Source organism: Furipterus horrens, unplaced genomic scaffold, assembly GCF_987537825.1.
Source record: "Furipterus horrens unplaced genomic scaffold, mFurHor1.1.pri manual_scaffold_5, whole genome shotgun sequence".
Taxonomy (NCBI): domain Eukaryota; kingdom Metazoa; phylum Chordata; class Mammalia; order Chiroptera; family Furipteridae; genus Furipterus; species Furipterus horrens.
Genome location: NW_028327175.1, coordinates 102589093 through 102606497, shown reverse-complemented (window position 1 = coordinate 102606497; position 17405 = coordinate 102589093). Strand labels below are relative to the sequence as shown.

Sequence of the window (17405 nt, the reverse complement as noted above, 5' to 3'; positions counted from 1 at the left end):
GATTCTACACCTACATTATTTCCTAAGTGTCATTTGCTTGTTCCACTTTAATAAAACAGAAACTGATGCATATTGATATGGGCACTCAGTCATTAAAATCACTCATAAAAAAAAGTCTATCTTAACATCAAAAGATGAGCCAATGTATATATTTTAAATTAAAATAAAATGTTTGATATCTTTTATGAATCTCTAACCAGTTTTTTTGCTTAGCACACCAGATATCAGTTTTATTTGCTTCATGTAGGAGGACTTCTATTATTCCAAATTCTATGAGATAATCATTACCTATACATTGCAAATAAACTCACTGGAGGAGATTTTTAAAAGTCTGTAACACACAATTAATATTCAAAAAATATAAGTAAAGTATAATGTTGGATGTTGCTATGCAACAAATACCAGAAGTACTAGAGAAGGGATAAATCTGATTGAGACTGGAGGGATGAAGGAAGACTTCATGAAGAAGGTAGAGATTGAATTTGTTCTGATATCAGGTAGGGTTTGGTTGTGAAAGAAGACTGAGCCACTGCAGACAGGAAATAAAACTTGAGCAAGTGCTGGGACAATAAGGAGACCGTCAGCTAGAGCTGAGCATTTATTTGGTACATTAGTGCTTTGGGATCCTTGGTCTGCAAGGAATAGATTCATTCAGTTTATTCTTTTTTTTTAGAGAGATAGATTTTTAAGAGCAAAAAATTGATTTGTTGTCCCATTTATGTATGCATTCATTGGCTGACTCTTGTATGTGCCCCGACTAGGGATTGAACCCACAACCTTGGTGTACTGGGATGATGCTGGCTAGGGCATCATTAAGTTTACTCTTAATTTTAAGGCTCCCCACAGACAGGAATAAAAAGACATCGAGAACTAATTTGACATATGTGTCTCTTGGCATTCTAGCCAGAAGAGTTTATTTTTATTTTCCAGAACCATTTATTGTGTTAAGAAGGAAGATAGTTTATTAATTCAACAAATATTTTTTGAGCAGCTACTGAGTGTCAGAAATTAGGCTTGGCATTAGATATATATCAATGAGCAGAACAGACATCATCCTATACCCAACTTCCTTACAGTCTAACAGAGACAGATGTTCAGCAAATACAATAATAAAATTGAGATGTGTATTATACAAAATAAAGAATAAGGTGCTGTGAACGTACATTAAGGAATCAGGGGAGAACTCTCTGGGGAAGCAAAATTTAACATGAGATGTGAAGGATATTTAGAAGTATTAAAAGGAAGTAGAAAAGAGCATTTTAGGCATGTGCTAAATAAACATCAAGTGTGAAAACCATGAATATATTTGAGAAATTAAAAGAAGGCCAATGTGGTTGGAGTGGAGGGAGGGAGAGAATGACTAGAGGTAAGTTAAGGGAAGCATACAGGGGATAAGTATGCAGTGCCTTTGGCCATGAAAAGCTTGGGTTTTATTCTAAGTGTAGTGAAAAACCTTTGAGGGAATTTAAGCAAGGTAGTAACATAGTAAGTGACTGAATTCCACTTTAAAAATCACCCTGGTGTGCACCATGTAATAAGTGAATTTGTGAGAGGCAAGAATGGAAAGGGGAAAGAATTACCTAAGAAGCTATCACAGTTTTCTAGATGACAGGAAAATGGTAGCTTAAAATTAGAAGATGGAGAAAAACAGGTGGGTTTGGGAGCTTTGCTTTAGGAAAGAGCAGGTATTAGCAAGAAGGATAAAGGCAAAGGAAGAAAAAAGATTATTTCAAAAAAATGTATCACAGGAAATGGCAGGGTAATGGTAAATCAGATTATGTCACTCCTGCTCAGAATGTGTGGCTCCCATTTCACTCAGAGTAAAAGCCAAAGTCCTTATGATGGCCCAAATAAGTCCTACAGACTCTAGAATCTGGACCCTTCTGACTTAATCATTTGCTTTTCCCCCTTGCTCACTACACTTTGGCCACCCTGGCCTCATTCTTCCTCCTTGAATATGCCACACACACTATTGCTTTACGACTTTTGTACTAATAACTTTTCAAGTCTTTCCTCAAATGTCATCTCTTCAGTGACACCTTTACAATATTGTTTTTTAATTATTTAAATGATATAAGAATCTTTCTTATTACAAATTGTAAAAAGCTTGAAAGTAAGCATTGTTTTATGCCTGTTTTTATATCTATCTTGAAAGATGATAGAAAGACAGGTACTAATTGTTGTTTCAAAATTTTTCACCTGGATTGCTTAGAGCTCTGAAGACTCTTAGCACAACAGCTTAGAGGGCCTAGCCTCCATAGAGTTTTAATATGTATAATTACATTTAGGAACAGATATGGAGGTTTTTGTGTGAGTGTATGTGTGTGCATGTATATGTGTGTTCATGTATATGTATATCATTATATACATACCTCTATCTTCCAGATACAACCACTGAGGGGACCTAGAAGCAGTAATACTCTGGTAGCACTGAACACACCTGATGCCCAGATCTTGGTTCCTAAATGTCATTCTACATTAAAAGAAAGCAGACATAGCCTCTCAATATTTCACCAACAGAGCAGCAGCAGAAGAGCTACTCGGTATTGGACCATTAAAAGGAAATAGGGATCCTTGGAGAAGTGGCTGACTCCAGACTTGAGACTGAAAAACATAAGATGAACTTTTAAAGAACATTTTTTTTCTGTTCAAAAAGTAAAAGAAGTGCTCAAAAATGATAGGGACATGCCAAAAGGACACAGGAGTTAAGTTTTAAGGGGCTCCTACTAGCTAAACCTAATATAGTCTGAGCATTAAAATAAATAGTGGTAGTAAATGATTATAATTTATTGAATAAAAGGTATATAAATCCATCTGATATAAATTATTGAATTAATGAGAAGGGAAACACCTTCAACGCAGTAGAAAGCCAGCTAATACTATACAAAGAATAATGGAATCAGAAGTAAGCACCAGTTAGCAACCGTTATAATTACCATTGATTCAGTCAATCAATGGATGCTAAAACTAGTGGATGAAAAGTTTGAGGAGAAGCAAGATACTTACAGAGTCTCAATGTATCTTCTACACAAGACACTTATTAATTACAGGAGGAAATAGTAATTTTCTAGTGGAAATTACTGGTAGATAACCCCTTTAACCAAATCATCAAAGTTAACATTGCCAATAATGGAACTAGTCAACAATGTGTGCCTCCTGATTTGATTCACTGAGAACCCAGCATCCCCTTCCATACTATTCCTGCCAGAAGTGCATAGTGTGAATCTATTCAGGATGAGAAATTAGACAAGCCAAAACTGAGGTTTATTCTTAAGATAATTAGCCTACCCTTTTCAAAATCTCAGTGTTATGAAATACAAAGAAAGGCTCGGAAACTGGTACAGATTAAAGGAGACAAAAGATACAAAACAATAAAATAGATTGAATGTTTTTTTTTGTTATAAAAGATACTATTTGAACATTTAGTGGAATTTGAAATTATATAGTTTTGACAACAGTCCTGTACCAGATTTTGATTGTTGTATTGTTATTATATGAGAATTCCTTGTTTTTTAGGAAATAAATACCAAACTTTTTAGGTATAAAGGGGTATCATGTCTGCAACTTACTGTTAAATGGACCAGAGAAATTACAGAGAGACAAGGGAGAGGAGAGGAAAGAATTTCTTCTATTGTTGCAACTTTTCTTTAAGTCTTAAATTATGTCAAATTTTTTTACAGTTAAAAAACAATAATGACATAGCTCTCTATGTCATAACATGTCTGAGATGGAAAAATTTCCAGCATTGTTAAGTTAAAAAACAGTGTATAAAATGTTACCTTTGAGATAAATATAAAAATTGAGAAGAAGTAATCCATATTCATATTTTCATAAAGAATAATTCTGGAAAAAGACAAAAAGTCTAAGTAGTGATTATCCATTGGGAGGAGAAGCTGAAAAGAGAGGAAAGATTTAGCCTGAGAGAGATGACTTTTACTAAATCTTTTTAATATGTTATTTTAATTTATTTATTTTATTGTTTTTCTATTACAGTTAGCCCACTTTTTCCCCCATTGCTGCCCCCCACCCAGCCCACCCTTTCTCCCACAGTCAATCCCCACCTCATTGTATATGTCCATGGGTTATTTATACTAGTTCCTTTACTAAACCCTTCCCCAACTTACCCCACTTCTCTCTCTACCCTCCTACTCCCTGGTAACTGTTACTCTGTTCTTTGTTTACATGCCTCTGGTTCAATTTTGTTCATTTTTTTTGTGTAGTTCATTAGTCTCTTTTATTAGGTGATATGATGTGGTATTTTTCTTTCTTTACCTGGCTTATTTCACTAAGCATAATTCTCTCTAGTTCCATCCATGTTGTCGCAAGTGGCAGGAGTTCCTTCTTTCTTTCTGCTGCGTAGTATTCCATTGTGTAAATGTACCACAGTTTTTTAATCCACTCATCTACAGATGGGCACTTAGGCTGTTTCCAGCACTTAGTTATTGTAAACAGTACTGCTATGAACATAGGGGTGCATAAGTTCTTTTGAATTGGGGTTTCAGGACTCTTAGTGTATAATCCTAGCAATGTTAATATGTTTTTATTTTTACACCATACTCATATATTATCTACCTTAAAATAGAATTCAAATAAGAATATGAAAATAAAGAAGAAAGAAGAGAAGAAACAGGTAACCAAGTGCAAGATCATTAGAAAGTATAGAAGGAAGGAAAAACTATAGGCAAGGTGCTGATGAAACCAGCCAAAAAGAATTACGGATGTGGATATTAAAGAATGTAAATTATAATTCATAATTTTCCTCACCCTGGTGCTTAAGAAGCATGGGGAAAATTGAATGGAAATTGGAAATAAAAATTACAAAAGGGATGATATTACAAAGAAAAGACATCTTTGTGGTATGATGGAAAGAGTACAGGCTTTAGAATAAGATCTAAAATGAAATTCTGTTCCTGCTATTTACTAACTTTATGTCCTTGGATAAATTAATTTCTTCTGGTCTTGGTGACTTATCTCTAAATTGCCTACATCATTGAGTTATAATATATTTTAGAAAGATATGTTATCAAAGAATGAAAATTAATTTAAATGAAATGTCAATATTGTACTTAAATATTGAATCTTAACTTATGAGAAAGAGCTCTTATTTGAAACACTACACTCATTCTCAGAGAAGGAAAACTCTGACTCCAAAAAACCTCCGCTGCCTTGCGGCATACCTCTTCAGGGGAAAGGCTAAGGGAGTAAACCCCGACAGAAAATCCGGAGCCGGAGTCCCTAAGGCGGTTTGACGTTGTAGTCAACACCGGCAACTCCTGCGGCGCACCTGAAGCCAAGCTGTATTGACTCCGTCTTTCCCTTGGACCCTTCAGCTGCGAAGAGAGGGGGGGTCTGCTGCATGGGCAACAGCAGACCCTCCATATCACCCTGCCCAGGCTCTGTAGCTTCAGCTTCACTGGAGAGGACACTCCAGCATCATCGCAAGATGTCGATTCAACACGGGAGGAGACAGATACCGTGTCACTCCCGAGTTGGACTGCACAGCCATTCTCGGCGGTGCAGATAGACTCTTAAGAAGCTACACCATCGTCTCTCGAGACGGACGGCTGCCGACGACGACTCATTCTGAAGAATTGAGGATTTATTGTACCCATGAAGTGAATTGTATCGGGGAGGGTGTTAGGTAGTAAAGGAGGAGAAGGAGGTATATATATTGGTTGTGTGTCTGTATCTCTTAGAACAAGAGGGTTAAGAAGCATTGATAATGGAGGGAATATAGAGGTTACCCTTTTTTTTAATCTGAAATTCTTATGTGTTTCAAGGCAGTTTATTTTACTGATGTCAACATGTATCATGCACTGTCTACTCTTAAGCTGTTTGCCCTTGTTGCTTTCATTTGGGTTTCTTTTTCTTTTCTTTTCTTTTAATTGAATTTACTGGGTATAACCCACTGAAATATCCTCTCTCCTCTTCTGCCCAAAGCTTAAAATCTTTTAAGGACTACACAAGAAACACCAACTTGATACCTACTTTCACTGTTTCAACATATCCTGAATTCTGTCATCTCTGAAATTTTATAGCATGAATTTCCCATTATCATTTTTTAATTGTTTGGATGATAGAAAATCTCTTCCCCTGCAACAGATTATAAAAAGCTTAAAAGCAAGCATTATTGCATGCATGTTTTTACATACGTCTTGAAAGGTGTTAGCAAGACAGGCACTGATCGCTGTTTCAGAATTTTTAACGTGGATTGCTCAGAGCCCTGAAGACTTTCAGTACAGCGGTTGCTTAGATATTCCAACCTTTGTCTATTGCTGTACCTTTGACCCTTCCCCTAAGGGCACTGGTAAAAACAACAAGCAAACAAACAAACAAAAACTCTGTCTGAGCAGGGATGGGCTTGATGTTTCAGGAGTCCCTGACATTCCAGGATGTGGCTGTGAACTTCACCAGAGAGGAGTGGGACCAGCTGTACCCTGCTCAGAAGAACCTCTACCGAGATGTGATGCTGGAAAACTATAGGAATCTGGTCACACTTGGTAAGGGTTGTTGAGTCCCTGTAAAACTGGAAATTATTCTAATGGGCTTATAGTTGTCCCGCCTTATCTGCAGGAGTTGCCTGAAACCATGGATAGGACTTAACCCTACATATACTATGCTCTTTCCTGTTCATACATACCTATGATAAAGTTTAATGCCTTTTCCATCTTAACTAAGCACTTACCACACACTCTAGCCATAACTTTTGTGGTGTGAGGTACAATAGCAAAACCAGCACAACTTTCTTTTTCTTCGCATTTCATGAATAGAAAATGCATTCTTACCATAGATCTACACAACCTCAGCATATGACTTTTTTTCCCCCTTATTTCAGAACCTTTACCTTTTTACTTAAAGGAAGTATTTAATGGCTTCTATTGGGCATATCTGAATTGCCAGCATCACTACTTTGTGCTTTGGAGCCATTACGTAAAATAAGTGTTGCCTGAACAGAAGCACTTGGATACCAAGACAGTGGATCTAATAACCAGGATACTGCTGACTAACTGGCCTGGAACATCTACAGCACTGATATGCTGCACAGAGGGATGATTCCAGTCATTGGACAGGATAGAGCAAGATGCAGCCAGATTTTATCACATTACTCATAACGACCTGCAATTTAAAACTTAGGAACTGTTCGTTTCTGGAATTTTTCATTTAATAATTTTGGGCCATGGTTGATCGCAGGCAACTGAAACTGCAGAAAGCAAAAGTATGGATTTTCTTAAGTAGTGAAAAACCTCCTAAGCTTTTATGAATATAGCTCAGGCCAGGACAGATGAATCCTAATCAGTTTCATAGACAGAGACCTTTGTTTCCTTCTCCTTCTCCTCAGGTAAAAAGTTTTGACTTTGTTGAGTTTGAGGTGTGGGTCGCTTTATTTTGCTGCCTCTGAAGCCTCCTTTTTCCAAAACCAGAGGCCCTTCAAGAGTAAAAAGGTTGGGACCTTGACGAGGTCCTGGTCAAAAAACGATGGTGGTGGCTGGGTCCTGGTCCTGAGTTTCTGGGCTGCTAGGCGGGTTCCGACCACGGTTGGCGCGGCCTCTGTCAAGTGGCTCCCAGGGCGAGGAGCGCTCAGCTCGCAAGTGGAGGGGCCTCACCTGCTTGGTTGCGCTGCCTGGGGTGGGAGTGAGTGTGCCCACCATCTTTCTGAGGTCGCACCACGGAGCGCACAGGAGAGCCAAGTTTGTCGCCTACTTCCATCTCCGCATCAGGTCCAAGCCCTTTCCCTGAAGAGATGGTCACCATAGTCAACTCCATAATCCTCAGGTGAATCCACTTCCAACCGGCTATGAAGATGAATCAAGAAAACCTGGACCACTACGCAGTGGGGACCACAGCACTGGTTGGCACCATTACTCTGCAGATCAGAAAAGTGCATGGGACTTAAGCTGACCTTCTTTCCTAATATCAAATGATGACTAGAGTATACTAATCTTCCGTCTCTCTGCTTATGGCAGGAGATGGCTTAAATAAGTAACTTAGATTGGTCAGGAGAAAAAAAGGACTAAAAAAGTTTGGAAATGAGTTCTGAGAGAATTTTTTGTTGTTGTTTTCAGTATAAACTTCCGAGATATATTTCTTTCCATGAATAGGGCATCAGTTTCACAAGCCAGAGGTAATCACTCATTTGGAGCAAGAAGAGCAGTGGATGATGGAAAGAGACAGACCACGGGACTGTCATCCAGGTGAGAAGCAAATGTTTTACTATTTGCTACTGAGTGAAGGGAAATAGTCGCTTTTGAAAGACTCAACTGAGTGTGCTCTAAATATCTCTCTCTGGGATTTAAAGAATACTGAAGGCTTTTTAAAAATCCAGTTCATATTTGACTTCTTCCCAAAGTGGAAATGGCTCTCTTATTTTTTTTCTGATTAAACAGGTAATATGTACTTATTATTTTTAAACTTACACAAAAACTTTCGAGGGTATTAGTTTGAATGTCCATAAATATCTCGGTGTTGTAAATCTCCACATAGCACTTTCTATTTTTTATTCACACATTGTCTCTTGGTATTCTTTACATCTTTCTTTTCCGTATCAAAAGTTCTCTGCCATTTTTACCTACTTCTAATTTTTTCTTTTCCTTTCTTTATCAAACTCTTTAAACTTGTCTAAAAGCCATAGCCCTGGTTCTTACTCTCATGCTCACCTTTGTGATATATCCTACTTGTTACTAAAATTATTTTCTGGGAGATTACCACTAACTTCCTTCCAGTCAAATCCAGTAGCTGGAAAACCACAGTTATTGTCTTCTATACCCTTGTATTTAACTGTGTTGACTTCACTTTTTTGAAAGTTTTTTCTACCCTGGCTTGTGATATACACTGTACTTGCCTCTTTTAGCCTTTCTCCTGGACCTTTACCTGCTCCTGTACTACTTCTCTCTCTCCTTAACCTTCTAAAGGTGTGTATTCCGATGGATTTGGTGTTCCACTCTGCAGTACAATGCTTTTAAATAGCCTTATATGTCAGTTTCCCCCATTTCTACATTCCTAGTCTAAGTATTTCACCCAACGCTCTTTCCAGATTTTAGATTATATTTTTGTTTATGAATGTCTTGCTACTATTTAATTAAGTATTGTATTTCAGAACATGGATATGTTGACTTCATATTCTTCTTTAAAATATTTCACTAAATATGAAACTTCTTGACCAAAAGAAAAACCTCCATAGTTCCCTATTGTTAGCATCGCTAACAATACAAAGCTCTGCCTAGGTTATGTTAGCAAACAGTTGGCTGCTACATGTATGCTATATTCCACTCTGGTTCATTAAACCAAACTAACCTGCCCCATCTCTATCTAGTTTCCCACTCTGATTCTTTGTTCTGGCACCGTGTTTCATCATTTGGACTTGGTTTTGTTTCATTCAAACTTCTGCTTTTCAACTTGACTTGGATTTAGCTGTCCTTCTTGCTTTTAGTGCTCTGGATTATCCTAGGCAGGAAACTCTGTTCCTATTTCAGCCTCTTGAACCTGAATTTTGGCTTGCCCAGTGCTGACATTCCATGAGTAGAGGCTGATAATTAAAACATTTTGTCAAGAACCTCTAGCACTTTCCTTGACAACAGTGGGTGTCATTATTTCTATGAACCTCCACACCCTGGATCCCAGGAAGTAGGACACTAAATAAAAGAAGTTAAAAACTCCCTTTTTAGGTGAATTGCCTGGGTAGGCACCTACAGCAGAAGGCAGAGCTATTCTATCCAAGAGGTACCTATGCTGCCATGTGTAGGATCCACACCATCTCCCATTATGGCCCTACCCACAGATGACCCTCAACTAGAGAAAATAATTGCTAACTTAAGAAAACTTCCAGACTTCATTATGCACCTCTATATTGATACCCAAGGCTCTTGGTTCATAATTCAGCTTGAACAAGTGAGTTTTTCACATTCTCCTTGTCATGGCAGGCAGGCTAGCAGTCTCCTCCATGGAGGCTACTTGTGTTTTCGCATTACCCTGTGAGACGTAATTAGTGGTTCCTCTGATGAGAACATGGTACAACAGCTCTGTTGATTAAAGGACACATAGAATGATCTGGCTTTTGTGACCTAATTCTGATGTATTCTCTGGGGTATTACCTGCCTCGTTGTTGACATCGGCTGATATTTATTTATCTAGAAATCTCTTCCTGGCTAAGATGAGACCTGGAGAGTGTCCAGTGGATTTATCAACAAAGAGGTTAGTAATTATATTAAGAGAACTGACAGGGGGCTGATTAGAAGAGCAATCAATTTGTACATTGTCAAGTGAACAGAGGTAAAACAAAAAAAAAAAAAAAAAACCACATAGACTAGTAAATATACAGTACTCTCACAAAAAGCTACAGTAGAAGGGGGGACAATAAAGAGGATATTTGCTAGAATAAGAAGGTAGTGTCAAAGAAGATTGTTCTAAGCAGGAATGCTTTTATCTTGTTTATAATGCTGAAGGGAAATAGTAGAAAGTGTAGGTAGAAATAGATACAAAAGATGGGTCACAGTTCTAGAAGACATAGGAGTGGGATTAGAGATAAAGAGATTAGGATGATTTTGTACAGAAATAAGTTTGTTTGTGGCATATTTGGGGAAGTTCCCACATGTTGATTTCCATTTCCTTGGCTAAGTAGGAGGCAAGGTCCCCTGTTGAATGTAAATGAATTGGGAGGCCAACGAGAGATCATGAGGAGCACCTGCACAGCTCACAGGTCTGTGGGTGCCGATCAAAGAATAGTAAAGAGGCAGCTTTAGGGCCCCAAATGAGACTTTTTCCTCTATATATGTGGTTTCGAATTTCCATGTGTACGCCACTTCTCCTGTTATATTCAGCACTGGGACAGGTTTGTAGGGTCTAAGTTGAGGGCATGTTTGTCTGACTTCCTGTCGGCAGCCGTCCGTCTCGAGAGACGATGGTGTAGCTTCTTAAGAGTCTATCTGCACCGCCGAGAATGGCTGTGCAGTCCGACTCGGGAGTGACACGGTATCTGTCTCCTCCCGTGTTGAATCGACATCTTGCGATGACGCTGGAGTGTCCTCTCCAGTGAAGCTGAAGCTACAGAACCTGGGCAGGGTGATATGGAGGGTCTGCTGTTGCCCATGCAGCAGACCCCCCCTCTCTTCGCAGCTGAAGGGTCCAAGGGAAAGACGGAGTCAATACAGCTTGGCTTCAGGTGCGCCGCAGGAGTTGCCGGTGTTGACTACAACGTCAAACCGCCTTAGGGACTCCGGCTCCGGATTTTCTGTCGGGGTTTACTCCCTTAGCCTTTCCCCTGAAGAGGTATGCTGCAAGGCAGCGGAGGTTTTTTGGAGTCAGAGTTTTCCTTCTCTGATGTACCCTGACTGGAAGATCGAACCAGCGACACTTAGCTCGCAGGCCGACGCTCAATCCACTGAGCCAAACCAGCCAGGGGGTCTGACTAGTGGAAGTAAAGGAGGAAAACTGTGAACGAGAGTTAGTTAATGCAAGTGGTTTGACATGGAGTCCAAGAAGTAAGAAGAAGTAAAGTAAGGTCTGAAGAGGACTGAAAACTGAAAGACAACAAAAGAGTCAAAGAAATGGAGATCCAGATGAGGTCAGAAAGCAAACAGAATGTGAATAGGGCAGGAGTCCATTCACTGGGCGGGGAGTGTGACGCTGAGTTTGAGATTTCTTAAATGGAGCAAAGGTTAGAGTATAACTGTGAAGCCGGGTAAGTAGATTTTTGAAGAAGAATGAAGGTAAATGCACAATTATCAGTTAGAAAAATAAGATGGAAAAGAAGAGCCCCATTCAATAACAATTAAAAAGATAAAACATCTAGAAGTAAACGTTCAACAAGAAATGTGCAATATACATGAGGAAAACCTTAAGACACTTCTGACAGACACATAAATAAACTTGACTTAATGGATGTACCAAGATGTCAGTGTCTCTGCTATACATGTGATGTAACCCCATAAAAAGAACCTACAAGATTTGGGGAGGATCTAGATAAGTTCATTCTAAACTTCATATGGAAAAAACAAAACTCAAAAATAATCAGAAAAACTCTGAAAGAAACAACAATAAGGGGGATTAGCTCTACAGATAATATGCAGTAAAATTTTATGGATTAAAACAAAGCAGTCCAACTGAACAGAATAGAAAATCCAGAAATACACCCATATATATGCAGGAGTTTAGTTTTTGGCATGTGATATGATATGATACAACACAATATATGATATACAACATGACATGATAAGTGTAATTATTTCAAATTAGGAGGGAAAGGTAGAGATCTTAATAAATGGTGCTGAGACAACTGGTGTTAAAAATGTAGACCTTTTAATAAATAGTGGGTAGCCATCTGGAAAGAGATAAAATTGGATCCATAGCTTACCCCTTAAACTAAGATAAACTCCAAAGATGTCAGAGACTTTAAATGTAAAACATGAAACCATAGGAGACCTGGAAGAAAACACAAGAGAAATCTTGTGTAACCTTAAAACGGGGAAGTCTTTTCTGACAGTGGTTCAAAATTTAAAAGCCATTAAAAAAAGATTTATGCATTTAATAGACACAAGTCCCAAATTCTGCATGGTATGGAGTAATAAGCAAAGCAAAAAGATAAATAGCAATGGGGGAAAATATTTGAACAGCACCTTCACATGCTCCCACATACATGGCCTGATCAGTGTCCACCCTCTTTTAAGGGCAGTTGCAGTCATGTCTACTGCATGAGGGCTTAGGCTAGGTGAGAAGCTGGGGCAAATGGACCAGAGTTTGTTCTTCAAAACTGCTTTGAAGCCCAAGTTAATCATTGCCTCAATCTGGAGTCTAGACCCTGTCTCCTGGCATGCACCTGGAATGTAGATAGGCAACCCTGTAACTGAAGACCTGATGCAGGGGATCAATGCTTTACAGTCCATGCACAGTCACTCCTTCTGGGTCAGTAGGTGGCAAGTCTGTCAACCAGCAGTAGGAGTTTTCACTTCATAAATTATATAAATGTTGTTCTATTTACAGAGCACGGGCAGAGTAGATTTAGCATAATTCTTAAGGCCCCTAGAATTTTTGGAATGGTAAATGAGCACTGGTTTCAGCTTCAAGTCACCAGCTACATTAACCTTTAACAAGCGAGGCTGTCCTTTGAAGCTTTGAGGGCATTAACTTCTCATCTAGCTATGAAAGTCCTAGATGACATCTTCTTCCAATAAAAGGCTGTTCCATCTACACTGAAACTGTTTAGTGTAGCCACCTTTATTAATCATCTTAGCTAGATCTTCTAGATAGTTTGCTGCAGCTTCTACATCAGCACTTGCTCTTCACCTTGCACTTTTATGTTATGGAAATGACTTCTTCTCTTAAACCTCATGAACCAACCTCTGCTAGCTTCAAACTTTTTTCCTGAAGTTTCCTCACATCTCTCAGCCTTCATTCAAATTGAAGAGAGTTAAGGCTTTTCTCTGGATAAGGTTTTGGTTTAGGGAATCTTGTGGCTGATGTGATATTCTATCCAAACCACTAAAACTTTTTCTAATCAGCAATAAGGATTTTTTTCTTTCTCATCATTCATGTGTTCACTGGAGTATCACTTTTAATTTCCTTTAAGAACTTTTCTTCTCAACATGCCTTCTTCTCTAAGCTTAATCATAAAGTGAGAGATGTGCAACTCTTCCTTTCACTTAAACACTTATATGCCACTTAGGGTTATTAATTGGCCTAATTTCAAGGTTCTTGTGTCTCAGGGAATAGGGAGACCCAAGGAAAGGGAGAGAGATGGGGGAAAGGCTGGTTGGTGCAGCGGTCACAACACACACAACATTTGTAGATTAAGTTCATCGTCTTACATAGGTACAGTGAATGGTACCCCAAAACAATTACAATAGTAACATCAAAGAGCACTGATCACATATTACTATAACAAATATAATAATAATGGAGAAGCTTGAAATATGGTGAGAATTACCAAAATGTGACACAGAAACACAAAGTGAGCAAACGCCATTGGAAAAATGATACTAGTAGACATGCTCCATGTAAGGTTGCCCCAGACTTTTAATCTGTAAAAACTACAATATCTACGAACCGCAATAAAATTGAGTGCAATAAAATGAGGTGTGCTTGTATATTCCCTGAGGTCAGAAGATAAAGACTAGTGCGTGACTCACCTTTGAGAGGCCTAAAGCAGCCCAAGGCCCAAGAACAGCTGACTAATGAAACAGCTTTGGTGGGTGAGCTAGGAGAAGCTGTTGAGTTAGGATCAGTGTACACCACTACACAAGTTTGTTGGGATAGGGTATCGTGGGTGTTTTTCATGAATCAGCCAGCCTCATCTTAGATCTTGTCTAATAGGATTTATGCCCTAGGGCTTCTCCCAAGGCACAACCCAAAATAGAGAGGTATCTATCTAGATCATAGAAATGACAGGAGAGAGAGCCTTCCAGGAGTCACAGAAGTTCCCCAAAGTAGGTCTGTTCAACCATCTGTTAAGCTGAGAATATGAAGCCACCCAGTCATACAAAAATTGTCCTATCTCCTAATCCCTCCTCCCTCCATGCAGCTCCTACCCTCCAGCTCTTGTTAGAATGGAACTAAGCAACAATAGTGAGTGAAGGAAGAGGTGAGCAGGGAAAGAGTGAAGTGAGAAAAGAAGAAAGTAGAGTCAGAGAAGAGACAAGCATGGAGAGTAGTGTTGGGGGAGGGGTCACCAGGAAGAGAGTGTAGTGGGAGAAGAGGCAGGCGGGGAGAGAGAAGAAGGAATATGACCCTAACAGACCCAGAGGAGAGGGGAAAGAGATTAATTTTGGACTTTGGACTATTGCACTATTGAACTATTACTGAATAGAGACTGTATTTGTGACAATGTAACAGGAGTATCTATTACATAAGAATTAGGGGAAAGTCCTGGGATCTTCCCAAATCTTCATCTAGAAGCAGAGGAATAATACCTCCACTAAATACATTTCAAAGTGGTAGGAGATTGAAATGAAATTTTGTTTTTATCACAGTCCATGAGTCATGCTTGTTCAAAATATGGTTTACATTTATACTTGTGTGAACATAGGAAATATCTGGCAAGGTAGGCCCAAACTATTAACAATGATTATCTCTAAGGCGTGGAATTCTTACTTTATGTATTTCCACATATTTGAATACATTACTATAAGCAAATATCAGTTTTATCATTTTAAACAAAAGATTAAAAATATGAAGAAATACTTTTTAAATAAACAAGTAGCTGTCCTTACAACAGAATAATCCACAGGCGAGACCTATTTTCTCTAACTACAATCTTACCTCTAATGTCTCCCACCTCTGAACACAGACTTTTCATTGATATTTCTTAATCTCCTTTCCATTTCCTTTTAAGTAGGGATACTCCTGGATGATCTCTTCTTTTCGTGGTTACCATACGTTTTAAAATTTCCCCCCAGCTCACTGCTTTCTGTCATCTTGTTATAGTCTTTCCACTGTTGTTATGTGGCCACATTTTAAAACTTTTCAATGCCACAAATGCCTTATTTGCATTATTGTCAGTTTCATTTGGTAATTCATTATGCAACAATATTTTTCAATCATAGAAAATGCTGAAAATTATTTGTATGTTCTGAATTTCTTTTGTTTTTTATCATTAGAAAGAAATATCATGCTGTCAACCCCCACTTATTGTTTTTTTATAAGTCTAGTACCTGGCACCATGCATAGTTACTACAATATTATTGACAATATGCCCTATGCTGTACTTTACATCCCATGACTATTTTGTAACTATCAGTGTGTACTTCTTAATTTGTTCTGAATTTCTTTTAGATGGGAAGAATAGACCTGAAGTCAAAAAATTAACTCCAAACCAGAATATTTGTGATGAAAATCAAACCCATGACATGATAATGGAGAGACTAACAGGAGACAATTTCTGGTACTCCATTCTAGGAGGACTCTGGGACTTTGATTACCAGTTAGAGTTTAACCAAGAAAATCAGCAGAGACATTTAAGATGTCTAGATTTCACCCAAAAAAAGATCACAAAGGAGAGAAGCCTTGAATGTAATAGATTTGGGGAAAACTATAAAATGAACTCAAATCTTACTATGCATCAGAAAATTTCTTCCATTAAAATACCCCTTACTTCAGACCCACAAGGAAATAACATCAAACACAATTCAGAATTGATTGACTGTCAGGGAAACTATGTAAGAGAGAATGCTCATGAATATAATGAGTGTGGGAAAAACTTCAATCAACATATTCTTCTTACTAATCATATTCATAATGAAGAGAGACCCAGTGAATGTAGGAAGGCCTTCAGCCACAGCTCAGCTTTTACTTATCCTCAGATAGTCCTTACAGGAGAGAAACCCTATAAGTGTGATGAATGTGGGAAAAGATTCAGCCAGAGGATACATCTTATTCAACATCAGCGAATTCACACAGGAGAAAAACCTTTTATATGCAATGAATGTGGGAAAGCCTTTCGTCAACATTCATCCTTTACGCAACATCTGAGGATTCATACTGGAGAGAAGCCGTACAAATGTAATCAATGTGGCAAAGCCTTTAGCCGTATCACATCCCTTACTGAACATCATAGACTTCATACTGGAGAGAAACCTTATGAATGTAGTTTTTGTGAAAAAGCCTTTAGCCAGAGGACACATCTTAATCAGCATGAGAGGACTCATACAGGAGAGAAGCCCTATAAATGTAATGAATGTGAAAAAGCCTTTACCCAGAGTGCACACCTTAATCAACATAGGAAAATCCATACTCGGGAGAAATTATGTGAATATAATAAATGTGAGAAAGTTTTAAGCCATGGTACTTCACTTACTCAGCAGCACATAACCCATGGGGGGAAAATTATATAAATAGATAAATGTAGAAAGTTTTTTGTCAGATCTTTCCATCCAATTCAATATCACATTATTCATAGTAGAGAGGATGTTTTTAAGCAAACATTTAATGTATAGAAACCAAATAAACTTAGACCTTAAACTAGTAGCATATTACATTCCCAGGAGAGGTTATAAATAGTGAAAATAATTTCTTTTATAAACAAGATTATATTAGGAGTCATGTTCCAAATCTGATATAAAACTTTTGTTTTGTTTTTTATTTATTGATTGATTTTAGAGAAGAAAGAAGGGAGGGAGAAAGAGAGAGAAGTCAATTTTGTTGTTCCACCCATTATGTATTCATTGGTTGATTCTTACATGTGCCCTGACCTGGGATTGAACCCACAACCTTGGCATTTCAAGATGATGCTCTAACCAATTGAGCTATTCGGCCAAGGCAAAACATTTTTAATGACTAGAAATTTTATAGGCAATAACCTGTGAGTATTCACCTGTAAGTTTTATGGTATAAAGTTTTTAATTATATAAACATTGTTTAATCAAGATAATAATGTGGTGTAACTAGTGACATAAACTTGAAATAAACAGAAGAGAGCAATG

The 17405-nt window shown here is 38.1% G+C and overlaps 1 protein-coding gene and 1 pseudogene across 1 annotated transcript in view; both read left to right on the top strand.

Moving 5' to 3' along the window:
- Positions 1-16817, top strand: part of ZNF713 (zinc finger protein 713) — a 33689-nt gene extending 16872 nt beyond the window's left edge. Inside the window, exons 3-5 of the mRNA XM_090279130.1 lie at positions 6374-6500; positions 8100-8192; positions 15760-16817. Coding sequence (XP_090135256.1) covers positions 6374-6500; positions 8100-8192; positions 15760-16817 — 1278 coding nt within the window. The remainder of the gene's footprint in view (positions 1-6373; positions 6501-8099; positions 8193-15759) is intronic.
- Positions 7477-7899, top strand: LOC150009182 (cytochrome c oxidase subunit 6A1, mitochondrial pseudogene; annotated as a pseudogene).
- Positions 16818-17405: the final 588 nt, after the last annotated feature.